Raw genomic sequence first — 18,449 nt, forward strand, 5'->3', positions numbered from 1 at the left:
CCGACTGAGCCACCCAGGCACCCCTGAAATCCACTCATCTTATCCAGAACAAGCACCATCTCCTCCCGGAAGCCCTCCCAAACTACTTTAGCCAGCAGTGGTGCCTTCCTTCTTTAACCCATAGAGCATGTTTGGATTACAACCAGACTTCACAATTATATCACATTCTCTGAATGCCCAGGACGATGTCTTCTTTTCACCCAGTGCAGTGCCTTCCATTTAACAGGTTTTTAGTGAAAGTTTTTGATTACCTGAGGAGCAAGGTGCTATGGACATTCATGGGAGAGGTAAGGTTATACAAGCACTATTTTGCATTCAGAGACTTTCAAAGAGTTTTGCACCTTGAAAAGCATGAAAAAAGAACCCCAAGTCTGATTTTGAAATATATTGGCACTGAAAGGAGGGATTATATTAATGTCAGAAAAACTGATTTTGCTCTATGAGAAGCTGTAATCATTCCCCACTTGTAACACCTATACAGGATATGGTTCACTTCAAAGACTCAATTTGTGCTGCTGAAAGCACTTTTTCTTGTAATTTGGGAAATGCTTTCAAACGATGCAGTTATAGATGAGCCATTAATGATGTACTCTCTGAACAGACCTGACAGGAAGCCAACTGAGAGCCCAGAGCCAGGTGGGGTTGGTTAGACACCTAGAGAAGCAACATCCATAGCACTCTCATCTGCAGATAAGGAAAAGCTTCAAAGAACTTTCTGAAAAGTTCCAATTACACATCTGACAGAATTGCTAAAAGGCTAGAATGAATGCTTAGTGTGCAACCACTTTAGTGAGTTTTAAGGTTCAAACATTTTAAGGGCTATTTCATTTCATTGCATGTAAAATATATATATTTTTATATATTTATAAATATATTTATATATTTATATATATATATTTATAACATGTATATAAAATAAAAATATTTAGGGCGCCTGGGTGGCTCAGTCGTTAAGCATCTGCCTTCAGCTCAGGTCATGATCCCAGGGTCCTGGGATCGAGTCCCACATCGGGATCCCTGCTCTGCGGGAAGCCTGCTTCTCCCTCTCCTACTCCCCCTGCTTGTGTTCCCTCTCTCTCTGTCTCTCTCTCTCTGTTGAAAAATAAAAATAAAATCTTAAAAAATAAATTAAAATAAATAAATAAATAATAAAAATATTTATATATCCCAAGTACCCTGCCAGATGCAATACCAAGTGAGTAAATAAGATGCATTCTTGTCTTCTAGAAGCACCAACTCCTAGAAACTCTCCTGTTCGGCTCTTTTACATCATAGAATAAAATGTTTATTTCCCCCTATCTCATATTCTGCTAGCTACCTTCTCTTTGTTTCATCTCTTTTCTCTTGGAATTAAACTTTTGTTTTTAGGATTTAATGTATTTAATTCTTGAATAGATAACATATTCACATGGTTCAAATATCAAAAAGTATAAGAAAGTAGACAGTAAAAAAGACGCTTTCTCATCTCTCTCCTTACAGGTAACCGCTGTTACTAGTTTTCTTGTGTGTGTTCTTAGAAAAACCTTTTTTGCATATACAAGCAAATACTAACACATAGCCTTATTTTTAGAATTACCATGTCCCACTCCAAATCATCAGGGGGCAGGGTGGAGGGCCCGGTGGTGAGAGTTTCGGTGTCTGGCACCATGCTTGGCGCAGAACAAGGACTTAAAGCTTGTGGGCCAGAGAGACAAATACAGGAGGGAAGAATGGAGAAACACACAGCCTGTCTTCTGCATCTCCAAAAATGCTAGGAGCCCATTCAGATTCTCATTTGAGCCAAAGGGACAAGAACCTTGACCAGTGGAGAAATGGAAAATTTTTTCAAAAGAAGAGAAGAGAAATGAGCAAAGGAAGGCAACTGAAAGAAGGTTGCCGTAGGGTGGCAGAGGCTGACCAGGGAAGAATGTGCCCCTCTGCAGGGGAAGGGTCAGAATGAAAACCATGAAAAATTCCGAACAGTGGCCTCCTCCTTGTTCCACTTCCATCCTTATTTCAGGGATGGGGTGGGATTCAAGGGGCTGAAACACCTGGGAGTGGGGCTCAATAGCTGGATCATGACACAGGTGACTGTTGAACGTCTGGGCCTAGAGAAAACATTCCAAAGCAGACTGGAGCGTGCCCGCCTGTGCTGACAGTGCTCTTTTCCACCTTTGGGAGGCTGTGACTTTTTTTTTTTAAGTTTTATTTATTTATTTGACAGAGAGAGACACAGCGAGAGAAGGAACACAAGCAACAAGAGTGGGAGAGGGAGAAGCAGGCTTCCCGCGGAGCAGGGAGCCCGACGCGGGGCTTGATCCCAGGACCCTGGGATCATGACCTGAGCTGAGGGCAGACGCTGAACAACTGAGCCACCCAGGCGCCCCGGGAGGCTGTGACTTTTATCCCACAACCCAAACTTCTACTAAGTGTAAAGCCACAGCTCCCAATCTCCTTTATGTTATGCCTTACTGTCAGAAGTAAAACCTCTCTCAAAAAAAAATTTTTTTTTAGTTCTTTAGATACAAATCCTCTTATCTCATCCCAAAGAGTGATTTACCATTGCACTAGGAGCAGATCTAAGTCCAATAGAGAATGTCACACAGCACCTTGACCCCTGAGGACCTATGGCCCTTCTTTCATATGGCAGCTGTAAGCCTTTCTGTAATAGACATCATAAAGTCTCCATCTAACCAACCAAAGATGCCTGCTTCTATCATTCAGAGTATTCATCAAATTATGAAAATTAAATTCATTTTTCCCATTCAATGTGTCTTTTGATAAATCCCAACACTCTGAAACTGAGGAGCTGCTGGTTAGGATATACAGTTACAGAACAGAGAAAACAAATCACTTGAAATCTATGACCAGTTTAATGACAAAGAAAGCCAGGGGCCCTCTGCTATTCTGGGTGAGAGCGGGAGTGAGCAGAAGGTAGAAGTACCCTCCCTGGGCACTCATGCCCAGTCACCCTGCATGGCATGATGTAAGATGAAAGCATCTGCTGACTCTCAGAGGTATAATTACCACCAGGGTGGGGGTATAATTAGAGTAAGAATAATTTACCTTAAAGAAGATAAAAATTAAGAATTATTAATGATCATAATAATTAGCCCTCTTATATCTAAGAATCACAAATGCTTTACAAGCCGTAATTATCACAGCTCCCCTCTGAGGAAGGGATTCATATCTTACAGCTCCTAACTTAACAGAGGGGTGAAGTGATGGGCATGCGGGAAGGCAGAGAGGGGTGGAGTAATGCCTCTTCCATCATCTGTCCCATATGTGGTGAAACTAGAAAGAGGCCCCAGAAGAGCTGACTCCCATTATGGTGTGTGCCCTCATCCCCAAACCCACAGAAATCCATCCCAGATCAAGCAACTCATCTCATTCTAACCTGCTGGCCATTTAAACTGCTGCAATGCGATAAAATTATATCATATCAGCAAGGATTTTACTAAACATCTAGTCAAAGTAAAAGATACAGCATAGCCTTCAAGGAACTTAAAACCTAACTGAGAAGACAAAACAAGCCCTCATTAAATTAGAGAAAAAAATGTGGAAAATACACATTAACTAGTGCTAGATTGTGTGATGCTGACTACACATGCTGTGTTAATTTTTTTTTAATTGCAAGATCATTATATGCAAAGGTCAAGGAAGGTTTTGGGAAGAGATGGAACTTGTACAGAGCCTCAGAGAAAATATATTAGGTCTTAGACTGACAGAGGTGTGGTCCCACTGGGTGGATCAGTGAATAAGAAGAAACAATAGGAAAACTTGAAAAGTTTAACACATAATTTTTTTAAAAAAAGTCTTCATTGGAGAGATGTTTAGAGAGCTTACCAAACTTAATTTTTAAGCCATCTCAAATCACCCTATTTGGGGGTGCCCAGGTGGCTCAGTCAGTTAAGTGACAGACTCTTGGTTTCGGCTCAGGTCATGATCTCATGGGTCGTGGGATGGAGCCGCACGTGGCGCTCCACACTCAGTGGGGAGTCTGCTTGAGGATTCTCTCCCTCTGCCCCTCCCCCCACAGGCATGCTCTCTCACATGCGCTGTCTCCCTCTCTCTCTGAAATAAATAAATGAATCTTTAAAAAACTAAAAAATAAATAAATAAAATAAAATCACCCTACTTGAACATTTTCCCAGAGTTCCACATCATGGCTCATATTGTGTTCTGGAGAAGCCCATAAGGCTGACGATCACACTGGTACCTTCTCTGCTTCACCTAAATTTTCACTTTGGTGGTTTTCCAGCAAAGCAAAGACAGGGCTGGTCCTGGTAGAATGCCACAGAATGTCAAATCTATTATCTACTTTTTCTGGGTTCTGACAACAGAAAATGGGACATGAGCCTTTGACTGGGATATAGACAAGGAAAACCTAATACTTAGTTCTATTAATCCAGCAGAGCTCTACCCTGAGATTTCAGCATGGACAAGTCTTCATGACTGACACAATATTAAAGCATCTGAGTGATATAAATTTTATTTTTTCTTTTCAATTCCTCTGTAATGAAGAGCCCAAGTCTCAAAGCCAAGTAACAGTACAATAGTGTAACTGTGCTCTGGACCCAGCAGCATTAACCCTTGATAAAGAAGGACCATTCTTGCAGAATGGAGCAGAGGCACTTGGGTCCTTCCTGGGCCAGTCCATATAGTTAGTATTCTCTGACCTCTCAGTGCTTCAGTCTCCAGTCTTATAAAAGAAAGATAATGAGATTTTTCTGTCTATATAAACAGAATGGGAATCCTCAGATTATTCTTTTTTGATGAACCATGATGAGTGAACACTGCTAGATTTTAAGGATTCCATGTTGGTCTTAAAAAAAAAAAATAGACTGGGGCGCCTGGGTGGCTCAGTCGTTAAGCGTCTGCCTTCGGCTCAGGTCATGATCCCAGGGTCCTGGGATTGAGCCCCACATCAGGCTCCCTGCTCAGCGGGAAGCCTGCTTCTCCCTCTCCCACTCCCCCTGCTTGTGTTCCCTCTCTTGCTCTGTCTCTTTCTGTCAAATAAATAAATAAAATCTTTAAAAAAAAAAAAAGACTGAACCAATATGTTAGGTATTGATAATTTTCTACATTCTTTGGCATTTACCAAACTTTTAAGGAACTAGAAAACAATAAAAATTATTTCCCTATCCAAACATTAGGTCAGAAGCTTCTTTTTAAACAGGATTTTAAAATAACGATACTGTGTTAAATAAAAGAACATTATATAGTAATGAGGGCCACTTCATTAGGATAATATCAAACCTGATTTTAGAATTTAGCATTTGAATCTACATATAACCTTTCTGAGGATGGACAAAGTGCAGCAAGAAAGATAAGCTAATTCTCTTAGGTTTTTCAGGTTTCTAAATATTTTGCCTTATGTTGTGCTGACTTTAAACAACAGTGGGTAAGAGAGACATCACTGGATTAAAGATCAAGCTTCATTCATAATGGAGAAGGAGTTTTTCTGTTACTATGAAAGCTATTTCAGCCATTTTCTCAAGGCTATTCAGAAGCGCTTTGGGGGGGAAGTTTGCCTCTGTATTATTTTGCTTGCTCGACCATGATTTTAGAATAATTAATACTTTCCCTTTATTCTCATAGAACCTAATTTCTGTCCAGCCTCCTTTTGAGTGTATTGACTACAGGAAGATAATGGAATCAGACAAATGCATCCCACCACCTGGGCTGAGGTTCCCAACAGATCACATACTGGTGGATGACAACAGAATCAAACATAAAGCAAGGTTTGTCCAGGGAATTCCTTGAAGGACACCCATAAATAAGGCTATCCCTCTGCGAGAAATAGAGATTCTGAGATTATCTGTGGTTACATTGTACACAGTGCTCGTGGTGGTTCTATCATGATGGTTCTATCCTAGAACCCAAAGATTAAGAGAACTATATAAACTCCTAAATAGAAAGGTAAAAAGAAAAATGTTCACTCTTCACTAAGTACTTTATTACATTAAGTTTGCTACCTGATCCCAAGAAACAGTGACAGTTCTAGGAAAATCCCCAGATCATAGGCTTCAGTGCTAAAGTCCTTAAGGATGCAGGAATGAGCCAGGCTTACAATTGTCTTCTCACAACTTATCACTTCCACTTTCCTCTTCACCCACCTCTGGAATAGCAGCAAGTGAGGGGAGAAACAGAAGTCAACTCTATTATCATTTGGACCAATCTGCACATAATGTACTAACCATCAAGATTTAGGTTCTAAATCTTCACATTCTATTAAAGGGCCCTACAGAGTCTCCTCAAAATTCAGAAAACCAATAGTTGGATGTGTTGGACAAAGGAGGGATAGAAATGCTGAAAGCCATTGAATCATTTAATAGTCTCCATAAACCTATTGTGAACCAAAGTTTCATATAGTCTGAAATGTAAGGGTGGAAGTCACTGACACCAGGGATAAAATCCAGTTCCTTACAATAAAACGATGCTGAGATTTGCAAATGATCGCCAGGGTTGAGAAAGCCCTGACAGATATAATGGGCTAGAATGACCGATTACCTTAATGTGCTTCCAGGAGAAGCAGACCCAAGTGTTTAGGTGTCATAATCATTAGTAACTTAGGCTGAGTAGGATGATTGTATCTACAATAATGCATTACACCAGCTCTTTTTCTCCAGGGGCATTGATATGCTAACGAGAAAAGAAATGGGCAAACTTCATTTAGATGTAATATCCTAAGAATGAAATTTTATAGATTTCATGTTCTCTTATGAACAATTAATGAAAACATATTTTTAAGGTGCCAAAATTGCTTACCATGGAGGTAATCCCCAATCTGTAGGAAAATCATCATTAGACCCAAAAATATAAATGCAAACTTTTTCCCACCTGCATTTTTAGAGAAAAAACTGAAAACAATTCCTTACACCTTCTCATCATCCTAGAATTGCTATATTAATTTGTTCTCATCAGTTGATGCTAAAGTTTCTGTTTAACCCCACTCTGTAAATGGCTTAGAGATTACTATTTTTTTATGAAGTCATAATTAAGATTCTGAACACTAATTTCTTTATTTCATTATTTTACTTAATTTTAGCACTTTAAGAAAATTACAGATTCTGTCAAATAGTCTATCCATTCATGTTAGGTAGGACTAGTACCTTAACTGTCAGAAAGCAAGGTCTGTGAACCTCGTGCCAAATAACTACGTGAGCAAATAGTGAGATAAACAAGTCCTTCGTGGAGACAGAGGTGGAGCTGGGCTTGGTTAGGAATGAATCAGGCCATCCCACAGAGTGGGTGTCTCCTTCCCAAGTTGCTCTTCAGGGCACAATTAAATCCCCTATAAAAGGCCCAGCTCCCAACTGTCCAGTACACTTGCCAGCAGTGTCAGCGAGGGCTCAACTTCCTTTGGTGAAGTGGGTAAGTCCCAGTCAGTGGGATCATGTTCTTCTGTATGACTCATTTCCAGCTATAGTAGATGTTTGGTGGGGGAGAGGAGGGTCTGTGTGCCAGAAAGGATCAGTATCTTACAGTGATGTCAAACTCCCACTAACTCCATGCCATCTTATAGCTGAAGCCATCACTCAAATGGAAACATGGCTCTTCTCCCAAGGCTTTGAATTCTATAAGTTTGTTTGCATATCAGGGGTTGGAGGATGTCATGTGTAACTCTGATGGGGTTCTTCTTCCTAAAAACTGCCATCTCAAAAGATTGTCAACCCTCAGTACTCTTTCTATATTGGTTCTACTCAATATGGGCCATCTTCATGTAGTTATGACATCTGAGGTATTGGAGTTGAGAAGTAATTAAAAAAGCCAGCCAATAACTGAGTATTTGCAACATATCTGGGTTAATGCAGATAACATGTACTCTGTTTTCTGCATAGTTATATCTGAATATTATAATGCCATCTTTGACCAGGAAGAAGTGGTGCTTACTCTTAGAACTGGTGGCTTATGAATTATCCTCATAGATGCATGTACTATAAGGTTGGAAAATAATCCACATTCCCTTTTTATTTTTCTGGTTACCACCAAATGTTTTGCTGCCACAATTAGATCTACATGGCTTCTATCCACTTTAAGATACTTTTAAATCTGCCTTTACCTTTTGACTTTCACCTATTCTCTTTATTCAACTTTAGAGGAAGATACTTATGAGTAACAACATATCAAATGTAAATTTCTACACTCTTCACTATCTGATCTGACCTATGCTAGGGAGCAGGAAGAGAGAGAAGGAAAGGATATGGATAATCCAGATTGAGTGGACAATCAAAAGCTGACTACAAGATAGTCTGAAAATAATTCCTGCCTTGAAATTTCTCAAAATCTGTCTTCCCCTTTCTAAGTACAATATTTAAAGATAAAAAGTTTTGAAAGCCCAGGTTGAAATTAACTACTGTTGTAATTTTGTTCTGACTGAAACAGTGTGGATGAAGCCTCCCCTAGATCAGAAACAGAGTTGTGATTCTGAATCCTACTTTATTCTTCTAGATTTACTTGAACTTGAAGGAAGGAAAAAAAAATGTCTCCACTTCTGAGAAGCATCTTCAATATCACTGAAATGTTCAATCAATATGCCTCATATGATTGTGATGGGGCAGCACTAAGCAAGAAAGACCTGAAGAACCTCCTTGAAAGGGAGTTTGGAGATGTCCTTCGGGTAAGAACAAAAGAAAATCTATTGATTTAGGGTTATAAAATTTCTTCTCAGGAGAGATCATAGCAAAGAATGGTGACTTATTATATCCATTTTGTACCATCACAGCTCTACACTACATTCCCTATTCATTTCTTTTTAAGATTTTATTTATTTATAGGAGAGAAAGACTGCATGCACTCAAGTGTGGGGGGAGGGAGAGGGACAAGCAGACTCGTGCTGAGCGCGGAACCCCCTTCGGCTCAAACCCACAACCCTCAGATCATGACCAGAGCAGAAACCAAGTGTCCAGCCACTTAGGCGCCCCCACCTCCATTCATTTCTGAGTACTTAGCTCGCATTGTAGTCTGAGAACTAAGGAAGTTGCTAACAACTATTCATGTACTTGATGGCAATATCATTGTGAATGAACTGTTCATGGGAAGTTATCACCAAACATGTTAGATCAAACTAAACTTGGAAGGAACTTAAATTTATTTCCAAATTTTAATAATTAAAATCAGCCTGTTCTCTAGTAAAATGGTGTTAACATAAATGTCTTGTTCTGTTTTCAAACATGGGATAAAAATCGAACAGGGGTACTGGCTATTTCAGACAGAAATGACTGCTGTAAAATTTCATAAATTTTCATTGTATTTCTCTCTTGAGCATGAGTTCATTCTTATTCACCCAGCTCAAGAGAACATGGATTCTTTGGATCATTAAATTACAAGTTACAAAAATTTTCAACAAATGTATGTTTTAAAATGAAGTGTTCACATTTTACATAGGGACAAGACTTGATACACACTGGATGTTTTTCTAATTGCTCTTAATGTCTTCTGAGTGTCGGCATATTACAAAATACTCATTGTGTGTGTTAAAGTTTACTACTGTAAATAGTACATTGTAAAATTTTTGTTTTCTTTTCTTTCTTTTTTTTTTTTTTATAGAGACCACATGATCCTGAGACGGTAGATCTGATCCTGGAACTTCTGGATCGCGACTGTAATGGGCTTGTCGATTTCAATGAATTCCTCCTGTTCGTTTTCAAGGTGGCTCAAGCTTGTTATTACGCTCTCAGCCAGGCTTCCGGGCTAGATGAGAAGGGGGCCAAATGTGAGGGAAAGGAGAACCCATTACAAGATGCCAGGCAAGAAGACCAAAGGAGATTTGAGCCCCAGGACAGACAATTGGAAGAACGCAGGCAGAAGAGGCAAGAACTGGAGAGGGAGCTCGCTGAGGAAGAGAAGCAGCGGCCGCAGAGGCGAGAACGGGAAGAGCGCCTTGAGGAGGAAGAGTATCTGCAGAGGCGCAAAGGTCGGGAGCCAGAGAAATTTCCTGACCAAGAGCGAAGGCGAGAGAGGCGGGAGCAGCACCAGCTCCAGGAGGAAGAGCACCTGCAAAGGCTAGAGCGCCAAGAGCAACGAGAGCGGGAGCTCCAGCAAGAGGAGCAACTGCAAAGGCAGAGGCCCGAGGAGCCGCGCTTGCAGCAGGAGCTGAGACGCGAGCAGGAGCAGAGACGCGAGCAGCAGCTGAGGCGCGAGGAGCAGCGCTTGGAGCAAGAGCTGAGGCGCGAGCAGGTAGAGAGACTCGAGCAGCAGCTGAGGCGCGAGCAGGAGGAGAGACGCGAGCAGCTGAGGGGAGAGGAGCCGCGCTTGCAGCAGGAGCTGAGACGCGAGCAGGAGCAGAGACGCGAGCAGCAGCTGAGGCGCGAGGAGCAGCGCTTGGAGCAAGAGCTGAGGCGCGAGCAGGTAGAGAGACTCGAGCAGCAGCTGAGGCGCGAGCAGGAGGAGAGACGCGAGCAGCTGAGGGGAGAGGAGCCGCGCTTGGAACAGGAGAGGCGGAAAGAGCAGCTGAGGCGCAAGGAGCAGCGCTTGGAGCAAGAGCTGAGACGCGAGCAGGAGCAGAGACGCGAGCAGCAGCTGAGGCGCGAGGAGCAGCGCTTGGAGCAAGAGCGGAGGCGCGAGCAAGAAGAGAGACGCGAGCAGGAGCAGAGACGCGAGGAGCAGCGCTTGGAGCAAGAGCTGAGACGCGAGCAGGAGCAGAGACGCGAGCAGCAGCTGAAGCGCGAGGAGCAGCGCTTGGAGCAAGAGCTGAGGCGCGAGCAGGAAGAGAGACGCGAGCAGCAGCTGAGGCGCGAGCAGGAGCAGAGACGCGAGGAGCAGCGCTTGGAGCAAGAGCTGAGGCGCGAGCGGGAGCAGAGACTCGAGCAGCAGCTGAGGCGCGAGCAGCTGAGGGGCGAGGAGCCGCGCTTGGAACAGGAGAGACGGAAAGAGCAGCTGAGATGCGAGCAGGAGGAGAGACGCGAGCAGCAGCTGAGGCGCGAGCAGCAGGAGAGACGCGAGCAGCTGAGGGGCGAGGAGCCGCGCTTGGAACAGGAGAGGCGGAAAGAGCAGCTGAGGCGCGAGGAGCAGCGCTTGGAGCAAGAGCTGAGGCGCGAGCAGGAGCAGAGACGCGAGCAGCAGCTGAGGCGCGAGCAGGAAGAGAGACTTGAGCAGCAGCTGAGGCGCGAGCAGGAGCAGAGATGCGAGCAGCAGCTGAGGGGCGTGGAGCCGCGCTTGGAACAGGAGAGGCGGAAAGAGCAGCTGAGGGGCGAGGAGCAGCGCTTGGAGCAAGAGCTGAGGCGCGAGCAGGAGCAGAGACGCGAGGAGCAGCGCTTGGAGCAAGAGCTGAGATGCGAGCAGGAGCAGAGACGCGAGCAGCAGCTGAGGCGCGAGGAGCAGCGCTTGGAGCAAGAGCTGAGGCGCGAGCAGGAGCAGAGACTTGAGCAGCAGCTGAGGCGCGAGCAAGAGCAGAGATGCGAGCAGCAGCTGAGGGGCGAGGAGCAGCGCTTGGAACAGGAGAGGCGGAATGAGCAGCTGAGGCGCAAGGAGCAGCGCTTGGAGCAAGAGCTGAGACGCGAGCAGGAGCAGAGACGCGAGCAGCAGCTGAGGCGCGAGGAGCAGCGCTTGGAGCAAGAGCGGAGGCGCGAGCAAGAAGAGAGACGCGAGCAGCAGCTGAGGCGCGAGCAAGAGCAGAGATGCGAGCAGCAGCTGAGGGGCGAGGAGCCGCGCTTGGAACAGGAGAGGCGGAAAGAGCAGCTGAGGCGCGAGGAGCAGCGCTTGGAGCAAGAGCTGAGGCGCGAGCAGGAAGAGAGACGCGAGCAGCAGCTGAGGCGCGAGCAGGAGGAGAGACGCGAGGAGCAGCGCTTGGAGCAAGAGCGGAGGCGCGAGCAGGAAGAGAGACTTGAGCAGCAGCTGAGGCGCGAGCAAGAGCAGAGATGCGAGCAGCAGCTGAAGGGCGAGGAGCCGCGCTTGGAACAGGAGAGGCGGAAAGAGCAGCTGAGGCGCGAGGAGCAGCGCTTGGAGCAAGAGCTGAGACGCGAGCAGCAGCTGAGGCGCGAGCAGGAGGAGAGACGCGAGCAGCAGCTGAGGGGAGAGGAGCCGCGCTTGGAACAGGAGAGGCGGAAAGAGCAGCTGAGGCGCGAGGAGCAGTGCTTGGAGCAAGAGCTGAGACGCGAGCAGGAGCAGAGACGCGAGCAGCAGCTGAGGCGCGAGGAGCAGCGCTTGGAGCAAGAGCGGAGGCGCGAGCAGGAAGAGAGACTTGAGCAGCAGCTGAGGCGCGAGCAAGAGCAGAGATGCGAGCAGCAGCTGAGGGGCGAAGAGCAGCGCTTGGAGCAAGAGCGGAGGCGCGAGCAGGAGCAGAGACTCGAGCAGCAGCTGAGGCGCGAGCAGGAGAGACGCGATCAGCTGAGGGGCGAGGAGCCGCGCTTGGAACAAGAGAGACGGAAAGCGCAGCTGAGGCGCGAGGAGCAGCGTTTGGAGCAAGAGCTGAGACGCGAGCAGGAGCAGAGACGCGAGCAGCAGCTGAGGCGCGAGCAGGAAGAGAGACTCGAGCAGCAGCTGAGGCGCGAGCAGGAGGAGAGACGCGAGCAGCTGAGGGGCGAGGAGCCCTGCTTGGAACAGGAAAGACGGAAAGAGCAGCTGAGGCGTGAGGAGCAGCGCTTGGAGCAAGAGCTGAGACGCGAGCAGGAAGAGAGACTCGAGCAGCGGCTGAGGCGCGAGCAGGAGGAGAGACGCGAGCAGCTGAGGGGCGAGGAGCCCCGCTTGGAACAGGAGAGGCGGAAAGAGCAGCTCAGGCGCGAGGAGCAGCTGGCTGAGGAGGAGGTGGAACAGGAAGAGGCCCGTGATCGGCGCAAGAGCCGCACCCCAAGGTGGCAGTGGCAGCTCGAAAATGAGGCAGAAGCTCGTCAGAGCAAAGTCTACTCCAGGCCCCGCAGGCAGGAGCTGAGGCACTGCCAGGAGCAGGAGGAGGAGAAGAGGCGGCGCCAGGAGCGCGAGCCGCAACTCCGGGAGCAGGAGGAGGACCGCCAATGGCAGCGCGGGTTCCGGCCCCTCCGGGAGGAGCGCGAACGACGGCTGCATCGGGAAGAGCAGGCACGCTTGCAGAGGGAGGAGGAAGAGCGGCACCGCGACTTCAAATGGCAGTGGCAGGCGGAGGAAGAGAGCAAGAGGCGCCGCCAGAGGCTGTCGGCCAGGCCCGCGTTGCAGGAGCTGCGGGAGAGACAGCTAAGAGCGGAGGAGCGGCAGGAGCGGGAACTGTTCCGTGAGGAGGAGCAGCAGCGCCGCCAGCGACTCGAGAGGGGGCAGGAGCAGCAGGTCCGTGAAGAAAAGCAGCTCCAGTTGGAGGAGAGCTTCCAAGAGGATCGGGAGAGGAAGCTACGCCAGGAAGAGAAGCGCCGCGAACAAAAATGGAGGTGGCAACCAGAGGAGGAAAGCCAGAGACGCCGCCACATAGTGTACGCCAAGCCAGCTGAACGAGAGCAGCTGAGGGAAAAAGAGCAGCTGCAGAGAGAGGAACGCGAGAAGAGGCGGCGCCAGGAGCCGGAGAGACAATATCGCGAGGAAGAGCAGCTGCAGCGGGAGGAAGAGCAGCTGCAGAGGGAGGAACGCGAGAAGAGGCGGTGCCAGGAGCGGGAGGGACAATATCGCGAGGAAGAGCAGCTGCAGCTGGAGGAAGAGCAGCTGCAGAGAGAGGAACGCGAGAAGAGGCGGCGCCAGGAGCGGGAGAGACAATATCGCGAGGAAGAGCAGCTGCAGCGGGAGGATGAGCAGCTGCAGAGGGAGAGGAGGCGCGAGCAGCGCGACAGGCAGTATCTGGAGGAGGAAGAGCTGCAGCGCCTGGACAGGAAGCGGCAATTCCACGATGAGGATCAGCGCGGTGATCTGAAATGGCAGTGGCAACCAGAAAAAGAAAATGAAGTTCGTAATCACAGGGTTTACTCCAAACGCAGAGAGCATGAAGAAAAGATCGGGCAATTGGAAGATTCCCAGGTTCGAGAGAGACCATTCCAGCAGGATCGGTGGCCCCTACAGGATGAACAGAAAGAGGAGAGAGCGCGAGAAAAAGAAAGGACCTGGCAGCAGCGCGACAGACAATTCCCAGCTGAAGAACTGCTGAAGCGAGAGGAGCAAAAGGAAGCCAACAGGCGGGACAGGAAGTTCCGCGAGGAAGAACAGCTCCTGCAGGAAAGGGAGGAACAGCTGCGCCGCCAGGAGCGCGACAGAAAGTTCCGCGAGGAAGAACAGCTCCTGCAGGAAAGGGAAGAACAGCTGCGCCGCCTGGAGCGCGACAGGAAGTTCCACGAGGAGGAGCAGCTCCTACAGGAAAGGGAAGAACAGCTGCGCCGCCAGGAGCGCGACAGAAAGTTCCGCGAGGAGGAGCAGCTCCTGCAGGAAAGGGAAGAACAGTTGCGCTGCAGGGAACGTGAGCAACAGCTTCGCCAGGAGCGCGACAGGAAGTTCCGCGAGGAGGAGCAGCTCCTGCAGGAAAGGGAGGAAGAGCTGCGCCGCCAGGAGCGCGACAGGAAGTTCCGCGAAGAACAGCGCCTGCAGGAAAGGGAAGAACAGCTGCGCCGCCAGGAGCGCGACAGAAAGTTCCGAGAGGAAGAACAGCTCCTGCAGGAAAGGGAAGAACAGCTGCGCCGCCAGGAGCGCGACAGAAAGTTCCGAGAGGAAGAACAGCTCCTGCAGGAAAGGGAAGAACAGCTGCGCCGCCAGGAGCGCGACAGAAAGTTCCGAGAGGAAGAACAGCTCCTGCAGGAAAGGGAAGAACAGCTCCGCCGCAGAGAACGTGAGCAACAGCTTCGCCAGGAGCGCGACAGGAAGTTCCGCGAGGAGGAGCAGCTCCTGCAGGAAAGGGAGGAACAGCTGCGCCGCCAGGAGCGCGACAGAAAGTTCCGCGAGGAGGAGCAGCTCCTGCAGGAAAGGGAGGAACAGCTGCGCCGCCAGGAGCGCGACAGAAAGTTCCGCGAGGAGGAGCAGCTCCTACAGGAAAGGGAAGAACAGCTGCGCCGCCAGGAGCGCGACAGAAAGTTCCGAGAGGAAGAACAGCTCCTGCAGGAAAGGGAAGAACAGCTGCGCCGCCAGGAGCGCGACAGAAAGTTCCGCGAGGAGGAGCAGCTCCTGCAGGAAAGGGAGGAACAGCTGCGCCGCCAGGAGCGCGACAGAAAGTTCCGCGAGGAGGAGCAGCTCCTACAGGAAAGGGAAGAACAGCTGCGCCGCCAGGAGCGCGACAGGAAGTTCCGAGAGGAAGAACAGCTCCTGCAGGAAAGGGAAGAACAGCTGCGCCGCCAGGAGGGCGACAGGAAGTTCCGCGAGGAGGAGCAGCTCCTGCAGGAAAGGGAAGAACAGCTGCGCCGCCAGGAGCGCGACAGAAAGTTCCGAGAGGAAGAACAGCTCCTGCAGGAAAGGGAAGAACAGCTGCGCCGCAGGGAACGTGAGCAACAGCTTCGCCAGGAGCGCGACAGGAAGTTCCGCGAGGAGGAGCAGCTCCTGCAGGAAAGGGAGGAACAGCTGCGCCGCCAGGAGCGCGACAGAAAGTTTCGCGAGGAGGAGCAGCTCCTGCAGGAAAGGGAAGAACAGCTGCGCCGCCAGGAGCGTGACAGGAAGCTCCGCGAGGAGGAACAGCAGCTTCGCCGGAGGGAACGTGAGCAACAGCTTCGCCAGCAGCGCGACAGGAAGTTCCGCGAGGAGGAACAGCTCCTGCAGGAAAGGGAAGAACAGCTGCGCCGCCGGCAGGAGGAGGAGCAGAGGCGGCGCGGTGTCTGGGAGGAAGGAGACAAGGGCAGTCAGCAGGCTCTGGAGCCGGGCAAGCGTCAGTTTTCCAGTGTCCCGGTGCGCTCCAGCCCTCTGTACGAGTACATCCAAGAGCAGAGATCTCAGTACCGCCCATAAGAGATGCTGCCAATACCCGGACACCTGCCAAAGCTTCCAGCAAAGGAAAACGAGAAACACTAGATACCAAATGACTCAAATGTTTCTGGTTGTGGGAGAACTCTCTGATGTTCTAAAATCTTTTTTTTCCAAAACCTTAAACTACACTCATTTCATGTACCTTGTACTCTTGCCTTTTATTCTTCCTGAAATAATTCTTTACTGCAGGGTGTCTTTGCTCTTTGGTGCAGATGTGGTGTGCATTTTTTAAAAATATAAATCATTTAATTTGTTTAAGGAGTTTTGTTTGGGGAACGTTAATTTATTGCTTTCAAAAGTAACAAGAATAATATGACTTAAGATTCAGAAGAACTGGGTCTGTTTTTTTAATGGTTGATCCATCTTTTGGAGAGTTCAAATATTTTTAATGTTCCAGTTGGCATTTCTTCTTGAGCCTAAAGTACATTAATATTTACCTCCAAATAGACTCGATTTTGTGGCGTAATTAGCACAGATTCTGCAAGGGGACTGAATTTTTACAGCCCTTGAATAGCACAGGGGGAGTGACTTCTACAGAAAAATTCCCTCTGAAATCAGTCCCTAACTGGAAGAAGTATCTTTATTTAGCTTCAAGACTTAGAATTTGAATTAGATTTTTTTTCACACTTCATAAGCACTTAAAATCTCATGAAGCAAAAGCAAGATGTTTCTCAAACAACTCCAGAGTTCAAATTTTAAAACTGTCTACTGTAGTCTGTAGTGCTCAGTTCTTTTCCCCCAGTCTTTGATGAGTTTGAGAATATTACTACCTTTGTTCATTTTAACTGAGAGGAAACCTGCTCAGGATCCTGTAAACAACTATTTAGCTCTAGAGCCAATAAGAGATCACAGCATTTTGGGGGAGGGAAAGGGAAAATTTGTGAACAGAAGGGCAAATTCCTAGAGGCCCTTAGGTGAGACTCATCAGCCCACAATCCTTTGAGGCCTATTGATACTACGTTGGAGACATTCTTGTTGAAATGATTGGACTGTGTAAAAAATAATAAATGTTTGGCAAACAATTATTTTTGTCTGTTTTGATTATGCATCAAATCATAATTCAAAATCTAATGGTCTATAACTGATATAAGCTCCCACATAAGGGTATTTGGCTACTATTGTCTATGTCTAAATATGAAAAAGGAAAAAAAAAAACCTATTTTCCCCTACCACTTTTTCCGTTAGGTTGAACCCTACATTATTTCCATCTCCAAGCTACAATTCTCTTTCCAAGCGTTTTTATTCTTGACCCCACGGCTTTCTATCCTTGCAGTGACTCACTAGTCATGACATTGTACAAAATTATTTGTATAATGTGTTTGTTAATTCTTCCTTCTGAGAATACAGCAGCTTCTTGGTATCTGGTGTCTGATAAGCCAAGAGTAAAAAATGGCCTGAAAGTTCAGCTCAATATTACAGAAATTACAGATGACCTGTTGACTTAAGCAACATAATCCATGAGGTGACACAGTCAGAAGATGCTTAATACTGGGGCGCCTGGGTGACTCAGCTGTTAAGGGTCTGCCTTCGGCTCAGGTCATGATCCCAGGGTCCTGAGATCGAGCCCCGCATTGGGCTCCCCGCTCTGGGGGAAGCCTGCTTCTCCCTCTCCCACTCTCCCTGCTTGTGTTCCCTCTCTCGCTGTGTCTCTCTCTGTCAAATAAATAAAATCTTTAAAAAAAAAAAGATGCTTAATACTAATCAGGCCAAAGTATAAAATTGTTATCTAATAATCCAAACACCCCTCTGCCACCTGCTGAAGTCTATATTCAGCATTCATATCTTAGTAACTAGGAATAAGTCCGAGAAGGCCCTGATCCAGGAAAGGATCATTTCTAATTGTGAGGGTCATGGGTGAGAAGATGTTCTAAGTTACAGACACTTAACATTTTGATCAATGGTAGAGACAATAAAGCAAAGTCTATGGCTCCTGAAAATCATTCCGATAGAGTAAGGTGACATTTTCTGCAAGGAGCACCAGCCTCTCTCTCACTTGAACACAAATAGCAGATACCCACAAAAGACAGAACCTGGGAATCCCCTGATACTACCTTGGAACTTCATCTCTTTCAAATGATTTCTAACTGCAAAACTATTTTTCTCTTTAAGGCAAGTGTAAGCTTTTCCTTACTTAATCTTCACAGAAACCCTAGAAGAGCTGCAGGGGCTTTCCCCAGGATCCTCTCAATGGGCACTCATTTCAGAGCCTCCTTATAAATATCAGCCCCAGGATACTCCTGAAATATACACTCATCATCTAAGCTACAGTTCAACTATAACAAAAACAATCAAAGCCCTTCAGACTTCTTGTAGCACTTTACAAGGTGAGAAAAGGGCCAATTTCCAAAGAAGAAAGTATGGTTTCATCACAGTTATAATAACATGTAGTTAGAAAAAAAAATGTCAGCCAGTCCATGCCCTGTGGCTCTTCTTTTAGTGGCTGGCAAGAGAACAGACTGGCAAGCCAACCTTCCTGCTCCACCTGAATAATGTACATGCATGGGCAGAACCTTGAGGCTGTTGGGCAACTGGCTACTTAACTATAAACTGGGAGCTCTATTAACCAACTGGCTGCTACTGAGGAATGGGATTGAGAGTTTAATACATATGATCTGTGATGGAAAAGCTGGTCTCCA

The 18,449-nt window shown here is 47.4% G+C and overlaps 1 protein-coding gene and 1 long non-coding RNA gene across 3 annotated transcripts in view; one reads left to right on the forward strand and one right to left on the reverse strand.

The window, feature by feature from the left end:
* LOC118552378 (uncharacterized) overlaps positions 1-18,449 on the reverse strand; it is a 604,572-nt gene that overhangs the window by 405,473 nt on the left and 180,650 nt on the right. The window lies entirely within an intron of this gene.
* Positions 8,504-15,936, forward strand: TCHH (trichohyalin). The gene is made up of 2 exons (XM_078071637.1): positions 8,504-8,602; positions 9,532-15,936. The coding sequence occupies exons 1-2, from the start codon at positions 8,504-8,506 to the stop codon at positions 15,793-15,795; spliced, it is 6,363 nt and encodes a 2,120-aa protein (XP_077927763.1). The 3' UTR covers positions 15,796-15,936.

This window comes from Halichoerus grypus, chromosome 5 (assembly GCF_964656455.1).
Source record: "Halichoerus grypus chromosome 5, mHalGry1.hap1.1, whole genome shotgun sequence".
Lineage (NCBI taxonomy): Eukaryota > Metazoa > Chordata > Mammalia > Carnivora > Phocidae > Halichoerus > Halichoerus grypus.